General features: G+C 63.5%; 7 protein-coding genes across 7 annotated transcripts; 5 read left to right on the forward strand and 2 right to left on the reverse strand.

The window, feature by feature from the left end:
- Nucleotides 1–1,261: 1,261 nt before the first annotated feature.
- On the forward strand, nt 1,262–8,464 carry LSCM1_05752 (uncharacterized protein; the record flags this gene model as incomplete). Its single annotated transcript, XM_067323195.1, has 1 exon — nt 1,262–8,464. The coding sequence occupies one exon, from the start codon at nt 1,262–1,264 to the stop codon at nt 8,462–8,464; it is 7,203 nt and encodes a 2,400-aa protein (XP_067179830.1).
- Nucleotides 8,465–9,584: 1,120 nt separating this feature from the next.
- LSCM1_05753 (uncharacterized protein) lies at nt 9,585–12,260 on the forward strand (the record flags this gene model as incomplete). The annotated part of the gene is made up of 1 exon (XM_067323196.1): nt 9,585–12,260. The coding sequence occupies one exon, from the start codon at nt 9,585–9,587 to the stop codon at nt 12,258–12,260; it is 2,676 nt and encodes an 891-aa protein (XP_067179831.1).
- Nucleotides 12,261–13,780: 1,520 nt separating this feature from the next.
- LSCM1_05754 (uncharacterized protein) lies at nt 13,781–15,349 on the forward strand (the record flags this gene model as incomplete). The annotated part of the gene is made up of 1 exon (XM_067323197.1): nt 13,781–15,349. One exon carries the CDS (start codon nt 13,781–13,783, stop codon nt 15,347–15,349), a length of 1,569 nt encoding a protein of 522 aa, XP_067179832.1.
- A 1,208-nt stretch (nt 15,350–16,557) lies between these two features.
- On the forward strand, nt 16,558–17,022 carry LSCM1_05755 (uncharacterized protein; the record flags this gene model as incomplete). Its single annotated transcript, XM_067323198.1, has 1 exon — nt 16,558–17,022. One exon carries the CDS (start codon nt 16,558–16,560, stop codon nt 17,020–17,022), a length of 465 nt encoding a protein of 154 aa, XP_067179833.1.
- Nucleotides 17,023–17,711: 689 nt separating this feature from the next.
- Nucleotides 17,712–18,437, forward strand: LSCM1_05756 (uncharacterized protein; the record flags this gene model as incomplete). Its single annotated transcript, XM_067323199.1, has 1 exon — nt 17,712–18,437. One exon carries the CDS (start codon nt 17,712–17,714, stop codon nt 18,435–18,437), a length of 726 nt encoding a protein of 241 aa, XP_067179834.1.
- An 834-nt stretch (nt 18,438–19,271) lies between these two features.
- On the reverse strand, nt 19,272–21,161 carry LSCM1_05757 (uncharacterized protein; the record flags this gene model as incomplete). Its single annotated transcript, XM_067323200.1, has 1 exon — nt 19,272–21,161. One exon carries the CDS (start codon nt 21,159–21,161, stop codon nt 19,272–19,274), a length of 1,890 nt encoding a protein of 629 aa, XP_067179835.1.
- An 844-nt stretch (nt 21,162–22,005) lies between these two features.
- LSCM1_05758 (uncharacterized protein) lies at nt 22,006–22,359 on the reverse strand (the record flags this gene model as incomplete). The annotated part of the gene is made up of 1 exon (XM_067323201.1): nt 22,006–22,359. The coding sequence occupies one exon, from the start codon at nt 22,357–22,359 to the stop codon at nt 22,006–22,008; it is 354 nt and encodes a 117-aa protein (XP_067179836.1).
- Between the last annotated feature and the right edge of the window lie 495 nt (nt 22,360–22,854).

Here is a 22,854-nt window from a genome sequence, read left to right on the forward strand (position 1 = left end):
CTTCCTTCGCTGCCCATCTCTCTCTCTCTCTCCGTCTCTTTCCTCTGATGCGACTGTGACGGCGACCGCCCTCCGCTGCCTCCGTTTGTTCGCGAGTCAGCGGCGCCTGACTGTGTGTGACTGTGTGTGTGTGCGGAGCTGTGTGGATGACACACACACACACACCCTATCGCCTTTGCCTCTTTCGAATATTTCGGCACTCCGCAGACTTCCGCGTCGCTGCTCTCCCACTGCGTCAGTGCCACCCCGGTCGACGTCCTTCACCAGGGGCGCGTACCAGCAGTTGCATTGTGACAACAAAGACGTCACTGTGGGTAGTTGGGTAGGTGGTGGTGGTGGTGATGAGGGGGGGGGCAGGCCGCTGCGAAAGGAAGCGTACGTTTACCTGCGCACAGTCGCGGCTGCATCGTACAGCTCTGCAAAAGGCCAGCGGGCCTGATAGACGTGTGCCGGTAAAGTATAGACTTTCGCTGCCTCTTCAACTCTCCTCGGCAACCGTTGGACCGTGGTACCGCGCAGCCGTCACGCACGCGCTCTTCGTTTGCTCTTGCCACGCCACTGGATACGGCGCTGCCCCCGATCCTGGCTGATCGTTCGTGCTCCTGTTTCACTTTCCTCAAGCGACGCGCGCGCACCCGCTGACCTCTCAACCGGTATGTGCACGCGCAGACACCCATACACACACACACACACACACGTGGACAGAGAGAGGGAGAGGGGGGGGAAAGGGCAGCCGTTTCAGCCCGTATAGCTTTTCCTGGCGCATCCCTTCCTCCCTCCCTTGGGCGCCGCCTGCGGATACGCCGACTCGCCTTCGCTCGCTCTGCTCCGCTTGGACGTACCTTTTCCACGCTATTCCTTCTTCCTTTGCGAGTGGCCCTCGCCTCCGCTGACACACGCGCACACGGCCCCTTTTGCCTTTTCTCTTTCGTATTTGTCTCGCTGCCGCCAAACTGAGGCTCGACTCATCCCTCATCGTATCTGTGCGCGTCCTGCCGTGGTATGACCTCCGCTTTCTTGTGTAGGTGACGCACGCTGCTTTACTGCAGCTGTTGTGTATGTGTCTCCTGCCATTCATTGTGGAACCGCCGATCCACGTAGCGCCCATTGCCGTGCCTTCGCCTCCTCTCTCTTTCTTTCATATTGACCTTCTCCCTATCTTTCACCCCTCCTTCCCCGAGCTGGAGTGTGCTCTCTTCAAGGCGACCGGGCCCATCGCTACTCGCGCGCGAGACGCCTCTATTGTGTGCCACCGAGAGCGATGCCGCAGATGCTGTCGTGTAATGTGCACGCAGGCGAAGGGGTGGCACTGACACAGATGATTGAGGAGGCGGGCAACTTCTGTCAGGGCGGCAACAGCGAGAACCTGCGTAATAACAGCGCCAGTCAATACTGCAGGGCCGCAGCCGGTGCGCTGATGAAGCCGAGCGAGGCCCTCCCACCGGCACCGTCGTCGCTGCCTCGAGGCAGCACCAACGGATGTGACGTATTCGATTCCGCGTGCTCTGACAGCGTACCCTCGCGTGGGAAGTGCACGGCTGCCGCCGTCTCAGAGACGAGCACGGCGGTTGCCGTTGTACTGAGCCCGTCCATCGTCACCTCTCTCCTTCAGGAGCGAGTGCATAGCGTGAGCCGCGTTGCACTATTACCACGCGATCGGTTCTTGCCAACGCCTTTGTTGAACCACGGCGCTGTGAAGGCGGCCGCTGCGGTGTCAACGCCACTCGACGGAAGAGCAATGCATGTGGCGGTGCTGGCTGATCAGGCGCATCTGCTATCCATCGCGCGCTCATCCCTCTGGACATCGACAGCATGGCTCACCTCTGTCGCTGACGTAGCGGCTGTGTCCCGGCTGTTTGATAAGCTGAGCTCGCGTCAGCAGGCGGATATGCTGGCCCGCGCTCATACCGTTGCGGCTGCTGCGGGAGTCGCAACCACTGCCATGCCATCCGCACAGGCGTCTGCCGTGCTGGTGCCGCTGACATCACCAGCGCTGGGTGTACTAATCATCACGAACGACCGTACTGGTGACGGTAGGACGCTTCGCGCAGCTTCCGCGATCAGCGAATGGCCTTCTGCCTTTGCTTCAGCAGAAGCACCGGCTGAAATCGTGGACAGTATGAGCGACGAGGCCGACTCACCACACACCTCGCGCACTCAAGCGCACAGCCCGCCGACCACAGCCTTAGAGCGGCTTGCTTGCCCTTATGTGGCGGGTAGCAATGGTTTCTTAGAGGACGCTGCCGTCTCAGCTGCTGATCTGCAACAACTGCCATCACCCAATATCGCCGTATCTGACACGAGTCGCCTCACTCCCGCATCCCAGAGCGCCGGTGACGAAAGGCGGGCGCAGTCGAGCCTCAGGGGGCATCATGGAACTGCCAGCATGCCCGACTCCCAACCACCACCGCTGAGCGATTTAACGCGCACCTCCACGACCCCGCTCGAATACCCTTCAGAGAGCGCGCTAACAGCCGGTGCCACTGCTACTCCTATGGCTTCCAGGTCTGAGCCGGCTCTCTCTGCCACTGCAGCGCCAGCGGCGCAGCCTCAGGGTGAGCGGAGGGGCACGGCGCAGCGTCATGTAATGGACAGCCGCGGCCCTTTGCGCGGCGACGCTCAGGGGAGGCCAACCGTGCCAATTACTGAGCCTCCTGCAGCTGCCTCCCCTCTCCGCTGCGCAGTATCAGACGCGACGGTGTACAACACGATGGAGACGGCGCCGTTTGGCGCCGTTGCTCGGTCGACTGCCACGGACACTGCTTTAGAGCAGCCGGCGGCGGCTCATGACCAGAATTCGCCGTCGCCAGTTCTGCCGCTGCCGGACGCGCTTGAGACAATGCTGCCACCACCGACGAGCGCGGCACAAATGGCGCTCTCTGTGCCTTTCTCTGGTGGGGGGGCGTTGTTGCTGGATGGTGCGCGGCAGAGCTGCAGCCGTGACGCTGCGTCGGTCTGTAGGAGTAGCCCGCCCGTGGTAGCAGCGGCACCACAAATCGCCGCCAGCCCACCGGTTCCCATTTCCCTTGCCGAATCCTCTGCAAGCGCGATGATGGCATCCTCTGCGATACGGAGAGATGCGGACGATAGCGCGCTGCTGGTCCAGCAAGCCCGGCTAGCAACGCAAAATGCTTCGTGCGAACCTCCCTCGATGCGCCACGATGCGTTCCCACAGAGCGTCACGGCGAGGGATGCGGTGCCGCCTGCCACTTCCGCTGAGGGATACGCCCTCCTCTTCACCTCACCGCTGCGAGCTGCCCACTCCGCGGCCGGCAGACTTGGTGGTGGCGCCTTTCTTCGTGACGACGGCACCGCGGCCCCGCCGTTAGAGCCCCTCATGTCGTCCGGGTGCCATGCGGGCGGCGTTCAATGCGCGGGTGGCGGCGCGCCCGATACGTGCCCCGCTGCGTCAGTGACAGCTGAGCTGGCAGGGTGCGCGCAGACCTTTCGTGACAGCCCTCCTTTCCTGACCCTGGACACCGACTCGCAGCCGCCCCAGCCTGTAGGCGGAAGCGTGGCGTGCCGAGCCGTCTCCGAGGCACCAACTGGAAGCGGCGCACGCACGCTCGCCGATGCGTCGACAACAACGGAGGGCGATGTGCCGCGCCGCGGCGACACGTTTGGCTACCGCAGCACGTCAGAGAGCGGTGTTCGAGCGCACGTCCTGCCCATGCCGCTGCAAGCAGCAGCTTGTCAGGAGGCGGGCTCGTGGCGCGAGCAGAGCCCCCCTCACGCCAGTGGTAGCTGCTGCGCTGATGCCATCCGAGAGCCCATCGAGGAGACAGCCAGCGTGGCGACGCGGGGTACACCAAGGGAGAAGCAACTTTCCATGCTGCGCCAAGGCAACTGTGTGGACGTGCAGCTCAGGGCTGAGGTTGATGGCGCACCGATCTTGGACAAGGCTTCTGACTCGACAGGCCCCTTCGCGCAGGAGGGCGGCCGCGTTGAGCGGGAAGGTGGCGGTGGCATGATGTCGGCACGGTCGACGCCACGCCAGGAATCGCGCCACTTGTCTGCCCTGCAGTCCCCCGCCAGCCGATCCATTGCAGCGAACGTGGTGCAGCCTTTGAATAGCATCCGCAAGGAGTCTCCCGTGCCTTTGGTGTCTATCACAGCCCCACTGTTGCCCGTGGCTGCCTGCCTTCGCCTCGCTGCATCATCATCGACCTCAGTGCCGCCTTCTGAAGGGGAGGCGCCTATCATTCGAAGACGTCGCACCGCACCAGCCGAGGAGATCGACACAACAGGGACGTCGACGCGTGGCGTTCCAGAGCGGCATAGATCATCAACGCCCCGGTCTGCTGCTCGCACACGCGCATCGCTGCTATCGATTGGATCGGCTCCGCCGATATCCCCTCATGCAGCTGCCATGACAGGCATAGCGGCTGCCGTCTCCACGTTTCACACGACTGCTGCTGGGCCTCCCGCGCATTTCGTTGCTCCTTCCCAGGCGCTCTCGGCGAAAGCCAAGAGGGCTTCCATGTCGCAGAGCAGCGTGGCAATGCAGCAGGCGCCTTTGTCATCGCTCATGGCGTCGAACTCGAAGTTGCTGCATGTTGTGGGCACGACGTATGATGCGCCTGCCGCGGTGGCGGCGGAACATTTGCGGCAGCCAGGCACGCCAGCCGGCTGCGTGATTGGCCCCGCGCACCACCATACAGCCGCGCTCTCCTGCCCTCCCGCCCCAGACAAGCCTCTGCGGCTGCACAGAGAAGCCGTGGCACCGCAGGCGCTGCCCACGTGCCGCAGCACGGAGGCTTGCTGCGTTGACAGGCCTTGCGCCACGGTTGTACCGCCTCGCTCCTCGCCATGGAATGCTGCCGTCTCAGCGCATGGAGGGTTACCGCACGGCGGTGCGAACTCGCCATCTTCTCCATCAGGAGCGTCTGTGGTGAGCATCCACGAGCGAGCGATTTCGGCGTCATCTGGCACCCGCGCTCCAATGCGTACGAGGCTAGAGGCGTTGCGCACACCGCGAAGCTCAAGCCACCGACGCTGCTCCAGCTGTAGCATGGGCGAGCGTCGCGCCGCGGAGCATATTGTTTTGACGACTTTAGAGTCGCCGTCCTCTTCCCCGCATGCTACTCGAGGTGAGCAAGCGCAGGCGGAGCAACGCTGTGCTCGCATGTGCACCAACTCACCTCCTCGGCGACCTTTGCGCTGTGTGGCGCACCCGCTACCACTCCCCGTCTGTGTTGAAGCTCCTTCTGCCACCATGTCGTCCTCAGCGTCTCGCGAGGCAACCCCGCCGCGCATGCCGCTTGATGTGAGCGACGCCGACACAGGGAGCGGAGCCCCCTCTATCATACCAGGGACCATCGGCGCGGCCGGTAGCAGCGTATCTTCGCCAGAGGTGAGTGATCTCCTCGGTGTACTGGCTAAATGGAGTCCAACCCCGCTAGCTATGCCGACACCACATCTAACGCCTCAGCAAGAGGCAACAGAGGCGGCGATGATGCCAGAGGCCGTTGTGCACAAGCGATCGACCGCGGAGGCATCTCTCGTTGCCGCTGCTCTTGCCTCCGAAACGCAGACGCAGTTGCTCAGCGGACGCACCGAGGCGCATACACGTATGCATTCAGCCAGTGACGCCGCTGCGCCGCCGGGAAAGAGGGGAGGGGGAGACGCGTGCGGCGCCTCCGCTGCGCCAGCGGCGCCTCCGCGCAACGGTAAACCTGGCACTGCAGCGGCTCAGAAGACGTCGCACGCGGCGCTCTTGACACATGCGGTGCCTGCCGCGGACAACCTTAACCGCCTGACCACTGCCCCGAAGGGGTGCCGGCATCCTGCAGTTGACAGTCGAGCGAGAGCGGTAGAGGTCCCATCGGTGGCGAGCCTCCTTGCCCACCCGCCAGTATTGCGGAGTGCTGCTGCCACGCCGTCTACTCGGGACGCTGCAGCAACGCCGATCATGCAGCCAGTGTCGCAGAAAACAACAGCGACGGCGCCCGCAGCTGCGAACGTCACTGCGAGACATCCCCTGCCGAGTGCGATGGGCCCTTCCTGGGAAAGGATGGAGCCGCTGCCTGTGGGCTGCCTCGCGCCTGCAGCACCGACTTTGACTACGCCAACGGCGCGTGCGATTGCGCAGCATTCGGTGCGACTGCAGATCTCCGGAACGCCGACCGCTGTCCCTCATTGCGTGCCAGAACCCTCTTCCCCTCTGTCCCGCGTCCCACACCCGCTGACGCCCCGAAGGGCGTCTTTTACAAGTCACAGGCCCGCCCCATTGCCACACCCAGCGGCGTCTGGGCTGTGTTGCTGGCCGCTTCCTCTCATCACGCCGCACCAGGGAGGAAAAGGGGCACGCCATGGACGTGGGAGTGGTGCAGCTCTCGCCGTACCCCCAACTTCCCCGATCCCCCAGCGCCTTACTTGCGGCACTGTTGCCAATAGCCCCGGGGGTGAGGTGATGGCGGAGGTGTCGCGTGGCACTCACGCCAGCGACGACGAGTGGCCCATCCCTGCTTTGTCGTGCCCCTCCTCCGTTGCCTCTGGCTGCCTCCAGTGCCATCGGCTTCAGAGGGGGTGCCGCAGCGGGCTGCCCCGCTCCCTGCCCTTTTCGGGAGTGACACGCGATCCAACACCCACGCCGGTGCCGTGCCAAGTGCCGGAGAGAGCTGTGTGCAAGACCCTCTCAACTGAGCCCGATGGCCAGGGCAGACGCGACGCTGGACCAACATCGGAGAGAGATCAGCCGGCCGCGCACCAAAGCGCTTCATCTCCTCGGCTGTGGTGGCGAGGGCGGCGCACCCTGACCCCTGAGCAGGGGCTGCGAGGAAGACGGCAGACTCACGGCCGCGGCGCCCGCATGGAGGACTTTCCGATAGTGTTGCCACCGCGCCCTGGCATGATGGGCGGCCCTGGCCAAGCGGCATCGCCGCGCAATTGTCCCGAAATTTCATCGCCAGCGGCCAATGCCGCCGCGGCTGGCGGCACTGAAGCTATAGGTGACGCAAGGGTGGTGGCCGCTACTGCTGCGCCTGTTTCCGCAACATCGCCGCCGCTGCGGCCGTCGACGATACTCCTTGCACCGATATTTGGCTCTGTTGGCGGACGTGCTGGAGCCCCCGCCGCCGGTGGTGCTGCACTGGTATGTGCCACGGCAGGCCAACCTCTGCATCGAGTCGCTGCTGCCTTGCCCGCATCGCCGTCAGGAGGTGCCGCTGCGACTGAGCCAGCGACGGCGGCTAGGGGGCGCGCCGAATGTGTCCTGGCGGAGGCGGCTAACTACGCTGGCAACTACCAGCGGAAGCGCCGACCTCGAAGCATTAAGAGCGGCCGACCGCAGCCTTCATCAGCGTTTGCTTTTCAGCCCTCAATGGGGACAGACACACAGTCACCACCACGCGGCCGGGGAGGGGCAGGAGAGAGCACAGGCAGTGGACTTGGATTGCTGCCGATGGCAGAGGGTAGCATGGCAGGGTCGAGCGCCGCTTTTGTTCCTGCTGCGGGCCACACAGAGCCGTGCACGCTATGCGACGAGGGAATAAACGCTGCCCAGCGTGACGCTGGCAAGGGCGAGGGGTCCTACCGACAGCAGCGCGCGCCGAGGCTGACGCGGGCGTTGCTTGACCGACTGCAGCGTCAGTACGCCGCTGCGGATGCCGCCGCCTCTCGACCGCATCGCTCACGAATAAATCGTTCGTTGAAGGGGGCATTTATTGCAGGCTGGCGAGACGACATACATCACTGCCCTCATGACGGCAACGGTGCTTATGGCTCACCTGCGATACCGCAGTACCGGGGTCTCTCAGCCTCGTCGCGCGAACAGCATGTGGAGAACCAAGCAGCTGTCCTCCCTAGAAGAGGGGGGACGGCTGCACACCCCAACGCGCCCACAAGCCCGCCGCTGACGCTGCATGCCATCGCTGGCCCCGCTGCGATAGACACCCGCGTCGAATCGCTGCTTTCCGCCAGGCCAGATCTCGCAGTGGCGCCCCAGAAAGCCCTCTATCGGGAGCAGTGCGCCTCCCCCTCCCCCGACCCTGTCGCACCACAGCTGCCGGTGCGTGCAAATCGTGGCGCCGTGCTGCGGTCACCCAGTCTGAAGGCGCTGCCGCTGCTGCAGCCTGCTCACCATGCCCAGCCCCACCGTTCTCGGCGCATCCTCGCAGGGCAGCCGCCTCCCAAGTCCACCGCTCGCAGGTGGTCCCACGCCTCCGACTCGGTACCCGTCGCGGTGCCGGAAATGATCTTTTCGCCGGAAACGGTGCTGACAGCGTTTCCACCGAAGGTGCCACTGGAGCATCAGGAGGCACCGGTGCTGACAGCAGTGATCCACGTGCTTCCCACATCAAGGCGGGTGCCTTGGCCCCCGGAGAGCAAAGGTCAAGGTGGTAGCACTCAGGCTCAAAGCGCCACGAAGGCGTGCCCCAGGCGAGGGTGGTCTGGGCAGAGCATTAGGAACTTCCTCCGCGGGCTTCGTAAGCAGCGCGGCCAGCGGCATGGCGGGCAGAAGTGATCCGCTCACTGGCGACATTGGCTGAAGCGCGTGCCTGCACGCCAGAAGCAAGGGGCGGCGGGAGGAAGCGAGGGAGGAACTGCGTGTGTGTATGTGAGGGTGGACACTGCCGTACGGTGTGCGTGCATGCAGCCCCCCTCCTCTCCCCCGCTCATAGGGAATCTCTCTTCGTTGGTGCGCTTACCCTTTGCGCGGTGGATGTGACTCATATGGGCATTCCTTCAAATCTTAAGATTGTACGGCGCCCTCTCCTCCCTTCCCCCCCCACCACTTTACCACTCCACTCCACTTCCGTGACCCTGTGGTGCTCCTCACCCCTCCACCCCGTCTTCCCCGCCGTTCATGTCTCACCACGGCGACGATGAGGGCTGTGCTCGCTCCGCCGCTTTTTCTTCCCCTTCCGTTCACATTCGAACCTGTGCATGATGACTGGCGCACTGCATCTCTCTTCGCACGCCTCAACGGGGCGACACTGCCCCCCCTTCCCCCTCCGCCGCCTTCTGTCAGCGAAGGAGCGCAGTGGAGTGGGGATGGACGTATTTGTCCGTGTCGCGTTCATATACACAAACACACACATGCGTATACACATATATAAATATATATACATATATGTACGTGGACCTCCCTCAATGAAGCCCCGCCATCCTCTCCCGAAGCATCGCAGCTCAGCCATGGACGCCGGCTGCGCTTCGCTCCCTTTCTCCTTCGCTGCGTTGGTACCTCTGTGTTGCCCACCGCCTGCGAATTCAGTGTGCGCAGCCCTGCTGCACCGCAACGCCGGATCGCCCTCGCCGGGACCCGCGCTCGAGTCCGGGAGGGCGCACCCGATGCTATCGCTTTTATTTTTTGTAACCTCTTCGCTGCTGACGCTCAGGCCGTTTGCCGATCGGCACCCCCCCTTCTGTCTCTCTCTCTTACACACACGCGCACAGACACGATACGCAGCACTGCACGCCAAAAGGCATCGCGCTTTTCTTCTCTGTATCCTTTCGCGCCTGCCTCTGCAGGAGAGGGGCATCGAAAGAGTGCTAGCGAGCACAAACGCGTGGAGGCGGCGCCCGGTCGCAGGGCCGTGGTGAACACCTACACAGTTCCCGAGACTCGCGCACATGCTAGCGCGATGCAGCAGATCATTCCACATGTAGTCGAATCACACACCGCGCAGCTGCCGCTTATGCCTACCGCCGCCGAGCTCCTTATGAAGGGCGCATCGTCGGAGCAGAGCCGCGCAGCGACTATGAGCAGCCTTCCGCCAGTTCCCGGCGCTACGGATGCTCGGCGGCCGCTCTTATCCGCGCTGGAGGCACGCAGCGGCGGTGATGTACCGCCGGGGTCGCTGCACCCCCACGCGACCGGCTTGCAGATGAGCGGCACCGTCGACAGCGAGGGTCACGATGTAGGGATCACCTCGGCAGTGGTGGTTGAGAACGGGGACACTGCCGCCACCCCTGGGGAATCTGGGGAGACTCCGGTCGGAGCCGTACCACCAGCGGCGCCCACCCCCTCTGCGGCGGCCGCCGAGCCTGCCGTGCCAGCATCGTCCGCGCTAGAGCCAACATTGGCTGAGCAGCTCCCGGTCACAGCAGCAGGTACAGACGCAGCCGCTACATCAAGCGTCAAAGAGGGACCCCATGCGAGCAGTGAGCGCGTGAGCTCTGTTCGCTACAAGTCAAGGGCATCGACCCCACCGACGGCGAACCGCAACGGCTTTCGCGGCCACGGTGATGCCAACGGTGCCTCTGCTCGCGCCCCAGGTCATAGGGAGTCGCTTAAACACTTAGCCACGTCGCGTCGCGCGCCCCCCGGTACCATGCCCGTCCGCCGCCGCAACCACTTCAGCGGCTGCGACGGCGTCAGCTACGAGAACTTCTTCTTTCACAGCGAAGACGTTGCTACCTTCGGCATCGGCACCGTGGGTCTCTTCGCCACCACGGCAAAACCAGTGACTGGCGCTCCTCATACTGCAAGCCAGGATGTATGCGCATCGGCTCACCGTCGTCGGATAGCTGGAGAGGGTCGGCATAGATCCGCCCCGCAGCTGCCACCAGCGCTACCTTCGTGCAGAGGCTCGCATCATCCGACCTTGGGAGCTGCTGGTGTCGCGTCGACGGCTTCTTGCTACTACACTCCTGCCTGTTACGCGTCGCCTGCCGTGGACGGCGTCAAAGCGTGGGAGCAGCGACAGGAGGACTACCGGAACTGGCGCTGCGAGAATTTGTTGGGGTCAACGTACTACCGGCTGTCCAATCCATTCGATGCCGGGGGTGGCACAGGAAGAGGGGCGGAGGCGAACGACGGGGAGTCGTCTTTGCACGACGTTACCGGCGCGCCCGCTCTTTACTCTGCCGAGGAGATACGCCGTATCGAGCGCCTCCGACTGCGCGGACTCCAGGCGGAGCGGACGGCGAGGTCGACTGCGCGTGCGCGCGAGCACGAGGTGTATGAGGGGGAGGTGCTGCTTCAACGCGTGCGCAAGCTCCGTGGGGAGGCTGTCGACTTGCCCGATTCATACCTGCGCGCCACCTACCCCGATCCCTTCACGTTGACGGGCTATGCGGAGCTGGAGACGGAGCATGCCAAGGGCCGCACCTACCCGGGGCCATACCGGAGTAAGGCTGCCAGCGGTTACCTCGCGAGCCCGAAGCGCGTTGTGCACGATCATCACCGCGCAATGCAACACCACCGCGTGGCGATGCGGCAAGCACGGCTTGATCGGGAGGCAAGGCGTCTGAAAGCAGCAGAGTGTCAGCGACGAGATGCTGCGGCGCAGCTGACCAAATGCCGACTGCAGCAAGAAGCCTACCTCGCGTCGTGGATGGAGGGCCACCCGCGGGGGTGCTGTGCGCGAGAGGTGGAGCAGCGTGTCTCGAATCACTGGAACGGTGTGACCCAGACGCGGGAGCGAGAAGTGGGCGCCCTGTATACCTCACAGGAGGCCGCAGCCGCAACAGCGCGCCAGCAAGAGCTGCGCGCTCGTGCCGGCGCAGCACCATCGAACAGCTCTAAGGGCATCTCGGGAGGCTACTGCCTTGAGCAAGAGGTGTGGCTGTCTCCATCGATGGCAGCTGCAGAGTACTGCGGAGCTGCGGCACAGTCGCCACACTCGCCGTCTCGCGTTCCTGGCTCCTCAGAGGACGCCAGCCTTCCTCCGCGCGCAGCTGCGTCCCCAGTGACGGTGGTGGCGAGCCAGGCAGCGGGTGAGAAGTCGCCGCCAGTCGCTCGCCCCGTCACACCCACCCTGCGGCCCGTGACGCCGACGCTGCCACCATCTCAGGTGGTGGGCCCGACCTCGACAAACTTCTGCAACGAAGTGAAGCAGTGGTCGCGTGAGTTCTCGTCTCCCAACACCGTTCCCGCCAACGGCGCTGACACCGCATATCGGCGTGCATGGAGAGCAGCATTGAGCGAGGCACAGCTTCGCTTTAGTCGTGACGCGGCGCAGCGGCAGCGTGGAGAAACTGTGCGCCGCGTGCAGGAGGCGCGCGAGAAGGCGTTTGAAGGAAAGTGGAAGCACGCAGAGCGGGAGCGGCAGGAGAAGCGAGAGCTTGCAATGCGACGCGCTGATCACACACACGCAGATATCGAGGCCGCCTCGGCGATCCGGCTGGAGGTGCACGAGGAGGCGCACCACGCGCAGCAGCAGCGGATGGTGCAGGAGGCGGAGCGCTACACCGAGACGCAATTCCTGCGGCAGCAGTCGAAGCAGCGGGAGATGGTCCTGCGCTCACTCGAGGCGACGGAGCTCCAGCAGCTGCGCGTCAAGGTGTCGTCCGCGTCGGGGGTAAATCGCGGGTGAGCGTGGGCAAGCAGCGAGTGGCGCAAGACGAGCAGACGGAACGGGAGTCGCACAGAGAGGGAGTGGAGGGCCAAAGAGCAGCAGCGAGTGAGTAAAACGGAGAGGGCGGCCATGCCCTCGTGTGCGTCTGCATAGCACGAGCAGAAGGCTGGTGCTACCCCCTCCCTTCCTCCCTCCTCTCCTCTACTCGCTTCGTTGCCCGCTGATCACTCGTCTAAATTGTACCCTCCGCCTTCACCGAAGCCTGCTCGAGTACTCGGGAAGGGATAGTGAGACGATGGAGACAGGAACGGCCACGCCTGCTGCTGCTGCTGGTGTCGCGTGCATGCCCCCCCCCTCCCCCCCCCACAGGGGGACCCTCACGTGTGCGTGCGATTCTCTGCTTGCCGCTATCGTCGCTCTGTTTGTCTTTGTTTTCGCCACTGTATCTTCGTCATCCCCCCCTCTCTCCCCCGTTGTGCTGCACCGAAAGAGAAATGACCAAAACAGAGTGCTTCCCCTTTTTTTCTTCCTTCGCGTGTGCCCCCATTCTCTGTCGACCCGGAGCTTTCCCCCCCTCCCTCTCCCTCCTGATGTACAGCAACGGGTGCTTAACTGCACCTCAGTTTTGCAGCGCGTTTTGTGCAGGCATTTATGTAACCCTCCCTCCCTCTCTTTCCCTCTCTCGTGAAGACTGTGAATGTGCAGAAACGGAAACAAACGGAAGAGAACCGAATGCGCGGACAACGAAGAGGGGGCGGACGGCAGACAGCACAGTTCGTGTGGTGCTGATGACGCAGAGATGCAGGCCTCCCGTATGGAGAGGGAAGCATGTGCGCGTGCCCCCTATCCTTTCTCTCTCTCTCCCTCCCCCACTCTCGCTTCTTGTTCTCTCTCCCGCTCATCAGCCTCAGCCTCCCTCCTCCTTTCAGTGGGCTGACGTACCTCCTCCCGGGTGCGGAAGCCGCGCACTCACAGACGTGCAAAGGGAGGACGGAAGAAGCGGTGGCGGGGGAGGGGGAGGGAGGGGAACATCGACCAGCGAGCTTGTCTAGGAGGGTATCTCGGACACCTATGCACGCACAGGCGCACATACACGGGCACAGACACGCAACCATAGGCCACGAGCGCATCAATACGAGTGAGACAATCAGCAGCACGCACAGGGCTGCATAGCAGCAGAGAAGAGAAGCAAAGTCACTCGAGAAGCGCGTGGCGATTATCCGCAGAGGAAGAGGCCCGCACGCACGGCGAGCGCTGCGCTGGGGGAGGGAACAAGATACACAGTGCGTATGTGCGCCTGCGTGGGTGCACCACATAGCTGGCGCGTCCCTGCCGGCCCAACTGATTCCCCTACCGGCCCACGCACTCGCCTTTGCGGGATCTCAAACTTCCGTTTGCTCTTCCGCGTGAGGGGTGGTAGTGTGCCGATGCTGTGAGGGCGGCTCGTGTGTGTGTGTGGGGTGGGGGCGTCGCCATCATCCTCTTTTCTCGCCCGCTTTCTCTCTCTCTCTCTTTCCTTCGCGCTGCTGTGCCGCCCGATGCTGCGACGTGTGGGTAACACCCATGCCTTCGCGCGCGGCCGCAGTGGCGCTTCCATGACCCCTACTCATCTAGCAATGGTGAGAGCGTGCGGCACGTTCTACGTGGATAGGCGGCGCTTTGCCACGCTGATGCTGTCCTCCACAGCGGCGACGCCGACGTCTGCCGCGGTGCTCATGTCGCAACGCACGCTCTTTTGGCCTGGGCAGTCGGGTGAAGGCTTCCTTCACCATTTCACCCCATCGAGCAATCATACTAAAGTGATGTCACCGCTGGCGTCGCTGCGGCCACCGGCGCCGCCGTCTGCGTCCGATGCGCGACCCTTCGGCTCACTTAACCGAACGAACAGCATTCGCCGCTATGTAAACATCAACGCGGCAGGCTCAGTGCTGAGTGCTTCGGACAGTAAGGGAAAAGCTGCATCCTCTTCTGCGTCCCCCGCGTCACCATCGACAGCGGCCATGGTACCGGCACCACCGCGCATGGAGCTCTCTCGGCTGCTTCAGCGCCATAACAGCAGGTCTTCTTGCGCCTCCACGTCAGCCACCGCGTCCAGTAAGGAGCTAGGCGGCGCTCACCGTGAAAGAGATCTACCGCTGCAGCAACGCGCAGCCGGTAATCCGACGGTGGCCAAGGCGCAGGCAGCGATAGCAGCAGCAACGTGCCGAGCAAACACAGCAGCGCTGCTTTCCACTTCCAACTCCCTATGCGCGAGGCCTGAGACCGCCGCCGGTGCAGCGGGCAGCCCCATCCATGAATCTGAAGCAGCGGCAAGCCAAGCGAGCCGCGCTTCTGGTAGCAGCGGTGGCTCACGGCATCACGTAGAAGTGTATAGGGAGCACTGCACCATTGGCTGGTCTCCAGAAAAATTTTACCAGGTAGTGGCCGATGTGGGGCAATACTCAGCGTTCCTGCCGTGGTGCGCGGGGTCAGAGGTGCACACGACGCGCCAGGTGCGGGTACCGCGTGGTGTAGGACGCCTGGATGCGAGCGTGGCGGCCGCCTCTCCTTCGACTGGAGGCAGTGAGGCCGCCGAGGCGCAGCTTGTCGATGCTGTGGAGATGATCACGACACTCTCGATCGGCTTTTCCTTCTTGAAGGAGGAGTACAAGTCACGGGTAACGCTCTACCCGTGCCGAAAAATTGTCGCGGCTCTCTACGAGGACGAGGATGCAGATGGCGAGGTGGCGTTGCAGAAGATGAGCGGGCGCCGTTCGGCGCCCGCTGCATCGCCACTCGACCGCAACTCCGCGACAGGCACGGGTGGTGGCGGCGGCGACGGGCTCGTGCTCTCCTTCTTCAAGAAGGCGGCCTCCTCAGCCGGAGCGGCGGCCAAGCGGTCCATTCTGCAGCACCTCCGATGTGAGTGGGAGCTCTCTCCGGTGGAAGGGAAGCCGAATGCGGTGGAGGTGCTCTTCTTTGTGTCCTTTGAGTTCAGGAACCCTATGCATCGCCACTTGGTCATGTCGAACGTTGTGGGCCTCATGACGCGCAGTTTCGAGCGTCGCTGCGAGAGCCTCTACGGGCCTCCGTCGGCCACGAAGGTGTCGCTTCCGGTCCTGTCGTGAGGACGCATGTGCACTCGCTAATCTGTTATTTTTGTCCACTAAAATGAAGAGAGAGAGTACGAAGCGTTCGGCCCGTAGGCACCGCAGGCGTTGCGACAGAGCAGCGCCGGAAGGGACGATGCCGGGGCCTGCGCATGTATGTGTACCTTTGTAACGGCGACGCGTATGCAGCGGCTACGCACGCAATACATGTGCCAACGCGCACCCATCCATTGCACACAAGCACAGCGGCGAGAGTGGTGATGTCTGCGCGAGAGGAGAGAGGATGCAAAGCGACGGCTGGGCAGCGGAGGATGTGTGGGAGAGAGGCGGTGGGGAAGGGCGATGGCGATGGATGAAGAGAAGGGCGATGACGCTTTGTTCCCCCTTTAGCGGGGGGGGGAAGGCGCCGCTCCTGAGGCTGTGCTGTGTACGAGGCCCCTCCCACGCATGCTTTCTTTGCGGCCTCTGTGCCGCCAGCAACGCCGAAGGCACACGCATGCACTGCCCCCGGTGTGCCGGCCGCTGTTGTCTCTGTGCGTCGGTGCACCTCTTCATATCGGAACACTTTCGCCATCCCCTCCCCTCCTCTCTCTGTGTACGCCTGCGTCTTGGCGTCGGCGCAATGCTCCGCGCCAAGCAGAGGGCAGCTGGTGGCATCTGGAGGCCACTACCTATACTTGCCTATTTTGCGCTGGCTGCATCCATGACCACCATCACCATCGCCTTCATTAACGCCTCCTCATCAGATCGCGTTTCCGTTTGGGCACCTTTGACGCGGAGGGGCGGCTATGCATCGCTACGCGACCCCCTCTTCATCTGCTATTTGCACTGTCCCTCCCCCGCCGCGCTTCATTCGATGAAACATACTGGCCACTGGAGAGGCGTCAACGTGATCGCGGTTGGGGCAGCATGCGGGAGGGAGGACTCGTGAGTGGGATAAATTCGTAGTTGCCTGAGCGTCAGTGTAAAGGAATAGCGCCTTTCAGGGCGTTCTTCGACACCTTACACCCCTATACCCCCCTTTTCTCGCTCTCTCGCCTCGCCTCGCCCGAGCATCGCCTCCTCACTCGCGATTACGCATGCACGCGTGAAGGCGGGGATGCGTGCTCACTCACGGACCTCAATCTCTTCACTCTTTCTCAGCTGACTCTGAAGGCAGAGGGCCGCGCAGATCCTCTCCCCCTCCCCCCTTTGCGTCTCATTAGTGAAAGCCCTCCGACTTGTCCATGGGGAGTTCTGCCCACGAGGCAGCTGCTGCCCGCGGTGGCGACGTGGACATGGCGGGGGTGCAGGTGCTGGAGAGCAGCGTGGACTTCATGTCGCTCTTCTACTGTCATCTAACTGCTTGCCCGCCGCACGGACCGTTCGTGTACTACACCGTTATGACGCTTGTGAGGCGTGCGAAGCGGCGGTATGGCGCGATTGGTGATCCCAGCAGCAGCAATCGTGTCGCCGATGCGGACGTCAGCAGTGGCTATGCGTCATGGAGCATTGATGCCATGGGTGCGGACGGTGCAGCTGCGGTGCTCCGCGCGCTGACAATCCCCAATGTCATGGCGCTGATCGAGAAGCGATATGACACGTCGCATCTGTCGAGTTGGCCGCTGCTCTATGTGCCGGCGGAGATACGCGGGGCGGACGTAGATGCCCTCACGCAACAGCTGCAGTCGAGGTCGCAACAGGGGCAGTGAGGCGCAGTTGGGAGCGGGTCGTCAACGCCTTGCGGCAGTGTTCTTCCTGCGGAGGAAGCGGCGCCGAGGGCGTGTGGCTGCTTATCCGGTTGCCGAAGTCACCCCCGCTCTGCGCATCTTACCCCTCCCTCCGCCTTCGAGCGTCGGACAGAGCGTCGACTCCGTTTGTGAATCAAAAAAAAAAGCGGATTGCAACTCAGAGCAGCATCGCATGGGTGACAGGAGAGGGGCAGCGTCTCGCGCAGACCTCTCTCCCTCTACATCCCCCTTTCTCCTCCCCGTCTCGCTCCAGCGCGCGCCAGTGCGCATGCCCACACGCCCGGCCTGGCGCTTCTTGCCCTCCGCCCACTCTCAGCTTCCTCTCCAGCAGCGCCTCGCACGCTATCCTCTCGTGCTCCCTCCACTCTATCTTCGTTTCCCTGGCACATCCTCTTTCTGTTTCACGTCACGCATCGCTCGCTCGCACTCAGTGCGCCGCGCTCGTATAAGGCTGGATCGCGGGATACCGCCCTGTTGTCCTGCCCCCTTCGGCCTTCAGAACTCCCCCCTTCCCTCCCTCCCCCGCCCTTTTCACCTTCGGCGGCCCTTCAACTGAACCGCAGCGGCACACGATTTCGGCTTTCCGTTTTGCCCACCGGTACTCTCCAACCCTTCCCGCTAAAACTCCCCCAACCCCAACCCCGCCTACGATGACCTCGCACGTCGAGGGACGTCTGCTGCGCCGCTCGGTGCCTTACGTGGAGTCGTGGATCGCGGAGTTGGCCCCAAAGCCTGGCGCCCCTGCCGCTGGTGGCGCACCCGCCCAGAAAGGCAAGAAGGGTGGCGCAGCAAAGGGTAGCGTTGCTTCCACGGGAGCCGACAGCGCCACGGCCATGTCGCGCTGCTGCTTCGCGGTCGGCAAGGTGCTAGAGGTGTCGCGCCACCCGGAGAGCGAGAAGCTGTTCATCGAGAAGATCGACCTCGGCGCGGAGCTCAACGCGCTGAGCAACAACGAGCCGCGCACGATCCTCAGCGGACTGCAGGAGTTCGTGAAGGAGGAGGACTTTGTGAACCGCCTCGTCCTCGTCATCGCGAACCTGGAGCCGCGCAAGATTGGTGGCGTTCCGTCCGCTGGCATGGTGCTGTGCGCCTCCACCGGTGAGGACCCGCACGACCCCGCGTCGGCTGGGCAGGGGGAGCGCAAGGTGGTGCTGCTGGACATCCCGGAAGGGACGGCCGTCGGTGAGCGTGTCGTGTTCAAGGGGCACAACATGCCGTACGAGCCGGTGCTCAAGAAGAAGCTCGCCAAGAACTTTGAAGAGGTCATGAAGGACGTGTACAGCGACGCTGAGGGCGTGGTGTGCTGGCAGGGCAAGCCGTTCCAGACTTCGGCCGGTATAATCAAGGCGTCCCTGTGCAACGCTCGCATCTCGTAGCAAAAAAAAAAGGGTGCGGGAGAAGGTGAAGAGGCGAGAGAGAGGCTCGCGTGTATGCGGCAACATCTGCGGTAGCCGTCCCTCCCCTCTTCCACCAGACAAAACCGCCCTTGTCTTCCCTAAACAAGATAGCCTCCTGTTTACCCCCCAAGCTTCACGGCGAAAGAGAAACATTGAGAAGAGGTGCGCGCAAGCGGGAGCGCCACGCGCGTTTTTTTTTTCTGCTTCCCCTTTCTGATGTGGACACGCCTCCGTCCCGATGTCGACGCCGCCCGTCCGTCTCCACCCGCGCGGCGGCCCCACGATCACCAACCCTGCCAACTCCTTTGCGCGTTCACGGCCAGTGAAAAATTCACTCCTACCTGGACTCGAACCAGGGTTATCGGATTCAGAGTCCGAGGTGATAACCGCTACACTATAGGAGCGCTCCCTCGAGGCTGTCCAATACCTGAAGGTAGGTATGACCGACGCTTCCCCTGCCGTGGTAGGGCTTTTAGGCGCTTGGGGCATTCTCGACGTCTCCGCCGTGCTTCGGGCGTGGTTGTAGGGGCGGGGGCGGCGGGGGGGGTTGGGCGTGGCTCCTTTGGGGAGGGGGGCTGGTTGGTCGCGGGCTTCGCGTTCCGCCGGCGGGCCTGGCGCGCGCCGGGCCCCCGGCCGCGGGTTGGCGCGTGGTGTTTTTCTTTTTTTGGGGGGCTCTCTTTTTTTTTTGGCCGGCCACGGGGCCCTTGATAATCGCCTCGGCGGCGCAACATCCCAGGTTCACCCCCAAGGGAAACAAATGGTAGAAATATACGACTCGGGCCACCAGACGGCGCGCCAAAATTGTGCCACCGCTCAAAGTAGCGGCGGCTCCCACGAAGTCGTCTTGGTGGCGTGGTTCACATAAAAGGTGCGGCCGGTGCCGGGATCGACGCGCGCCTCCCACGGTGGCGGCAGCGCCTGTACCACGGGCCCTGGCCTGGTCCAGCTCGTCTGCCGCATCTTGTCGTTCACATAAAAGATGCGGCCGGTGGCAGGGTCGACGCGCGGCACCCAGTCGCTGTCACCGCCTGTCTCAACGCTTCCGCCTGGCGGCCGCATGGCGGCCAGTGATGTGGACGCCACTGACGAGGCGCCGGACGACGCCACCGTCGGCGGCTCCCACGAAGTCGTCTTGGTGGCGTGGTTCACATAAAAGGTGCGGCCGGTGCCGGGATCGACGCGCGCCTCCCACGGTGGCGGCAGCGCCATCGCTCCATCGCCACTGACATGGGAGCTGACGCTCGCAACGCTAAGCGGGTCCGCGACGCTCGACTGTGGGCGCTCCCACGTTGTCTTCTTGGACTTGTGGTCAATGTAGAACGTGCGCTTCGTCACCGGGTCCGTGCGCTCCTCCCAGCCGCCTGGCAACACACAACTTAGATGCGACTTCAGCCGCGCCGCGCGCCACGCCTCAACCTGTTCCTCAAGCTCCAACTGCTTCTGTGGCCCCAGTGGGTGCTGCCATGTCGAGCGCGTCCGCCCAGTGGCGTCCGCGTCCGCGTAGTAGTGGCGCTGCCGTGACTCATCGTAAACGAGGGCCCACCCCACCGGGAGGGTGGTGGACACCATCGGCTCACCAATAGACGCCGTCGCGCTGGAGACACCATTGACGGCTGACGGCCGAGACGTGCTGGACGGCGGCGGCATTGCAGATGGCGGCGAGGCGTTCTGAGCCACCGCCGGTGGCGAAGTCGCGGTGGTGACAGTATGCAGCGAGCCTGTCTCAAAGAATGAAGGCGCAGCTGCAGCGGAGTCGGAAGGTGGTGGTGCCCACTCATGCGGAAGCAGGGGCTGGTTGCCATCGTCGGTGCCGCTGGGGGATGCGCTGCTGCTAAGTTGAGAGGACGACGGGGGTGGTGCCGTCGGCTGTCGTCCGCTGGGTTGTGCAAATAGGTCAGGCACCGCCGGCATCGGGGGTTGGTCCGCAGGGGTGGCTGCCGTTGCTGCCGGCATCGCGACCGTTGCCCCGGTACCGGTGTTGGGCTTCTGTTGCTGCAGGCGCACCTGCAACGCCTTCAGCTCTGCCAGCGCGGACACGGACAAGTTGGTCTGCTCCCGCTGCTCCACCAGCGCTAGTGCGGCGATAGCGGCCTCCGTGTTTGGCAGAAACGTGACGCCACTGGACTTCTCCATTGTCGCCACGCCGCCCGATGCGCCGTATCGCGCTGATGCATAGCCGAGCAGCTCCTCCGCCACTTCGTCTCCCTCGTACACAGCGAACACGATCTCGCCACTCTCCCGGGACGCCATCAGCTCCATCGCCGTGGAAAGGTACGCATTGGGCGTGACTAGACAGAAGGCGGGCTTCGCCTGGCCAGGCGAGGGGACAGCGTTGCCACCCCCGCTGACGCCACCGGCTCCGGTGGGCAGCAGCAACAGCTGCAGCAGCTTTGTGCACAGCGCGGCATCCACTGGGGTGCCAGCGCGGCCGTGAATGCTCTCCAGCACATGCGTCTGGAAGCGTAGACGGCGCAAGGTGGAGATGACGCACGTGCGGGGCCCCTCATCGAGTCCGCTGATGAGGGCAGAGGAGAAAAAGATGATGCGGGAGAGAAGGGCTGTCGCCGCGCTGTCCACACCGACGGGCTGTAGCAGCTGTTGCTCGATTGCTGTCATGAGCCGCGCAACCGCCGCCTTCACTTCCTCCTCCGAGGTGGGCTGGAAGCCGCTGAGTAAGTAGTCGCCATCAACAAGAAGATGCATGATGGTGGCGATAGCGATGTGCAGATTCGTAACCACCAGTAGGCACACGTCTAGAGAGAGAGTGGTGATGGTGGGGAGAGGGCAGCGGCCACAGCAACAAAAGGAACGAGAGCGAGAGAGGGCCAATGCGGCGTCGGTGTAGTGGTGTGCTCGGCGTACCGGCAGTGCCGCAGCGAGCCAGATGAGAGGAAGAAGGGAGGGGGGAGACGCGCGGTCTTGGAGAGGGCCCTCGAGCCACTCGTTTGTGCTGTCGAGAGCCGGAAAAAAAATATATATGCAAAGAGAGCGAGCCAAGTCGGCATGTGTGTGTGTGATGTGACAAAGACGGGTGGAGGAGGAGAGCAGGAAAGGCGCAGAGAAACGGCTTGAAGAAGAGGTGCGGCATGGTGGCGGCGGGGAGGCAATAAGGGCATGCCATGGCGCGCCCTCCCCACTACGGCCTCACAACTTGTGTGTGCGCACCACGCCCTCACTGTCGCGCCACACCGCCCGTAAAGGAAATATCTTCTGCACAGTTTCGCCCCCCCCCCCCTTCTGCTGCGAAGCACTCGAGGCCCGCGAGAAAGGGGGGAGGGGAGAGGCGTTTGCGTTGGTTATGGGTGTGCGCACAGAGACGTCCACCAATGTGTACATAGGACAACGGCGCGCCTGACAGCAACTCAGAGGAGTGCATCACGTCTCGTGGGGATTGGGGCAGCACCAAACGTCTTTCCGCATCCACTTACTCGCCAGAGTCATCACCCCAACGGTGATGGTGATGTCGGTGGTGGAGGTGGGGCGGAGAGCCAAAGAGAAAAAGGAGGAAGGCTGTGGTGTGTTGTTGCGCCCTTGTGGGGCATTGCAGCTATGCGTCGGAGTCGCTCTCGCTGCCAAAGTCGTCGCTGTCGGAGTCGGCGCGAGTGCGCTTGCGCTCGCTGCCGGCGGTCGCCGCAGCGGAGCTGTTTTTGAAGGGGTCCAGCCACAACTGCACCTCTTCTTCCACGGACTTGGCGAACTTCTCGCTGATGAACAACATCGGGGCCATTACGGACGAGGCCGTGCTGGCGCTTTGAAACATAGCAGAAACGCTGCCCCGGTTCGCATCCGAGTTGCTGATGCGCAGCAGCATCTCTAGCGCGGACGGGTCACGACACGTCACAGTCGCCCCGCGCTCCGCTGTCACACCCTTGAGCAAGGCCTTTAATTGCACATCTGCCATCGTGCACGGGCGCACTGAAAACAAGAGGGGTGAGGGGGAGGGGGAAAGGGGATGCCGACGGGTGTGGATGTGTTGCGTGTCGTCGCAGGTGGGGCGGAGATGAGTGAGGATGAGGGGCAGCGGCGGGTGGAGAGGGAAGATTGTTCATGGGCACCGGAGAGCGTGTCTGGGCAAGCCCAGTTTTTGCCTTCTTCGACACAAGGAAAGGGGAAAGCGCCCACGGGGCCCCGCTCGACTCGCGGCGCCCCAACGCCACTCGGCCTTCTCCTCCTGCGCCCCCCCCCCCCCCCCAAGTGGTGCAGAACGAGAGGGTTGCACGCCCATTACAGCCACGCGCCGACACAGCCACCTGAGCAATGACCTCCGCCTCGAGCGGTGCCTTCCACACGCCACCCACCCCCACACGCCTCGCAGGACGCCATGGCGGCACGCACGACTGGGGTGACGGAGGCTCTCCCCCCCCTCACACCCGTGGGCAGCGTGAGGGCCGCGCGA

The sequence above is a fragment of the Leishmania martiniquensis genome, chromosome 16, assembly GCF_017916325.1.
Source record: "Leishmania martiniquensis isolate LSCM1 chromosome 16, whole genome shotgun sequence".
Taxonomy (NCBI): domain Eukaryota; phylum Euglenozoa; class Kinetoplastea; order Trypanosomatida; family Trypanosomatidae; genus Leishmania; species Leishmania martiniquensis.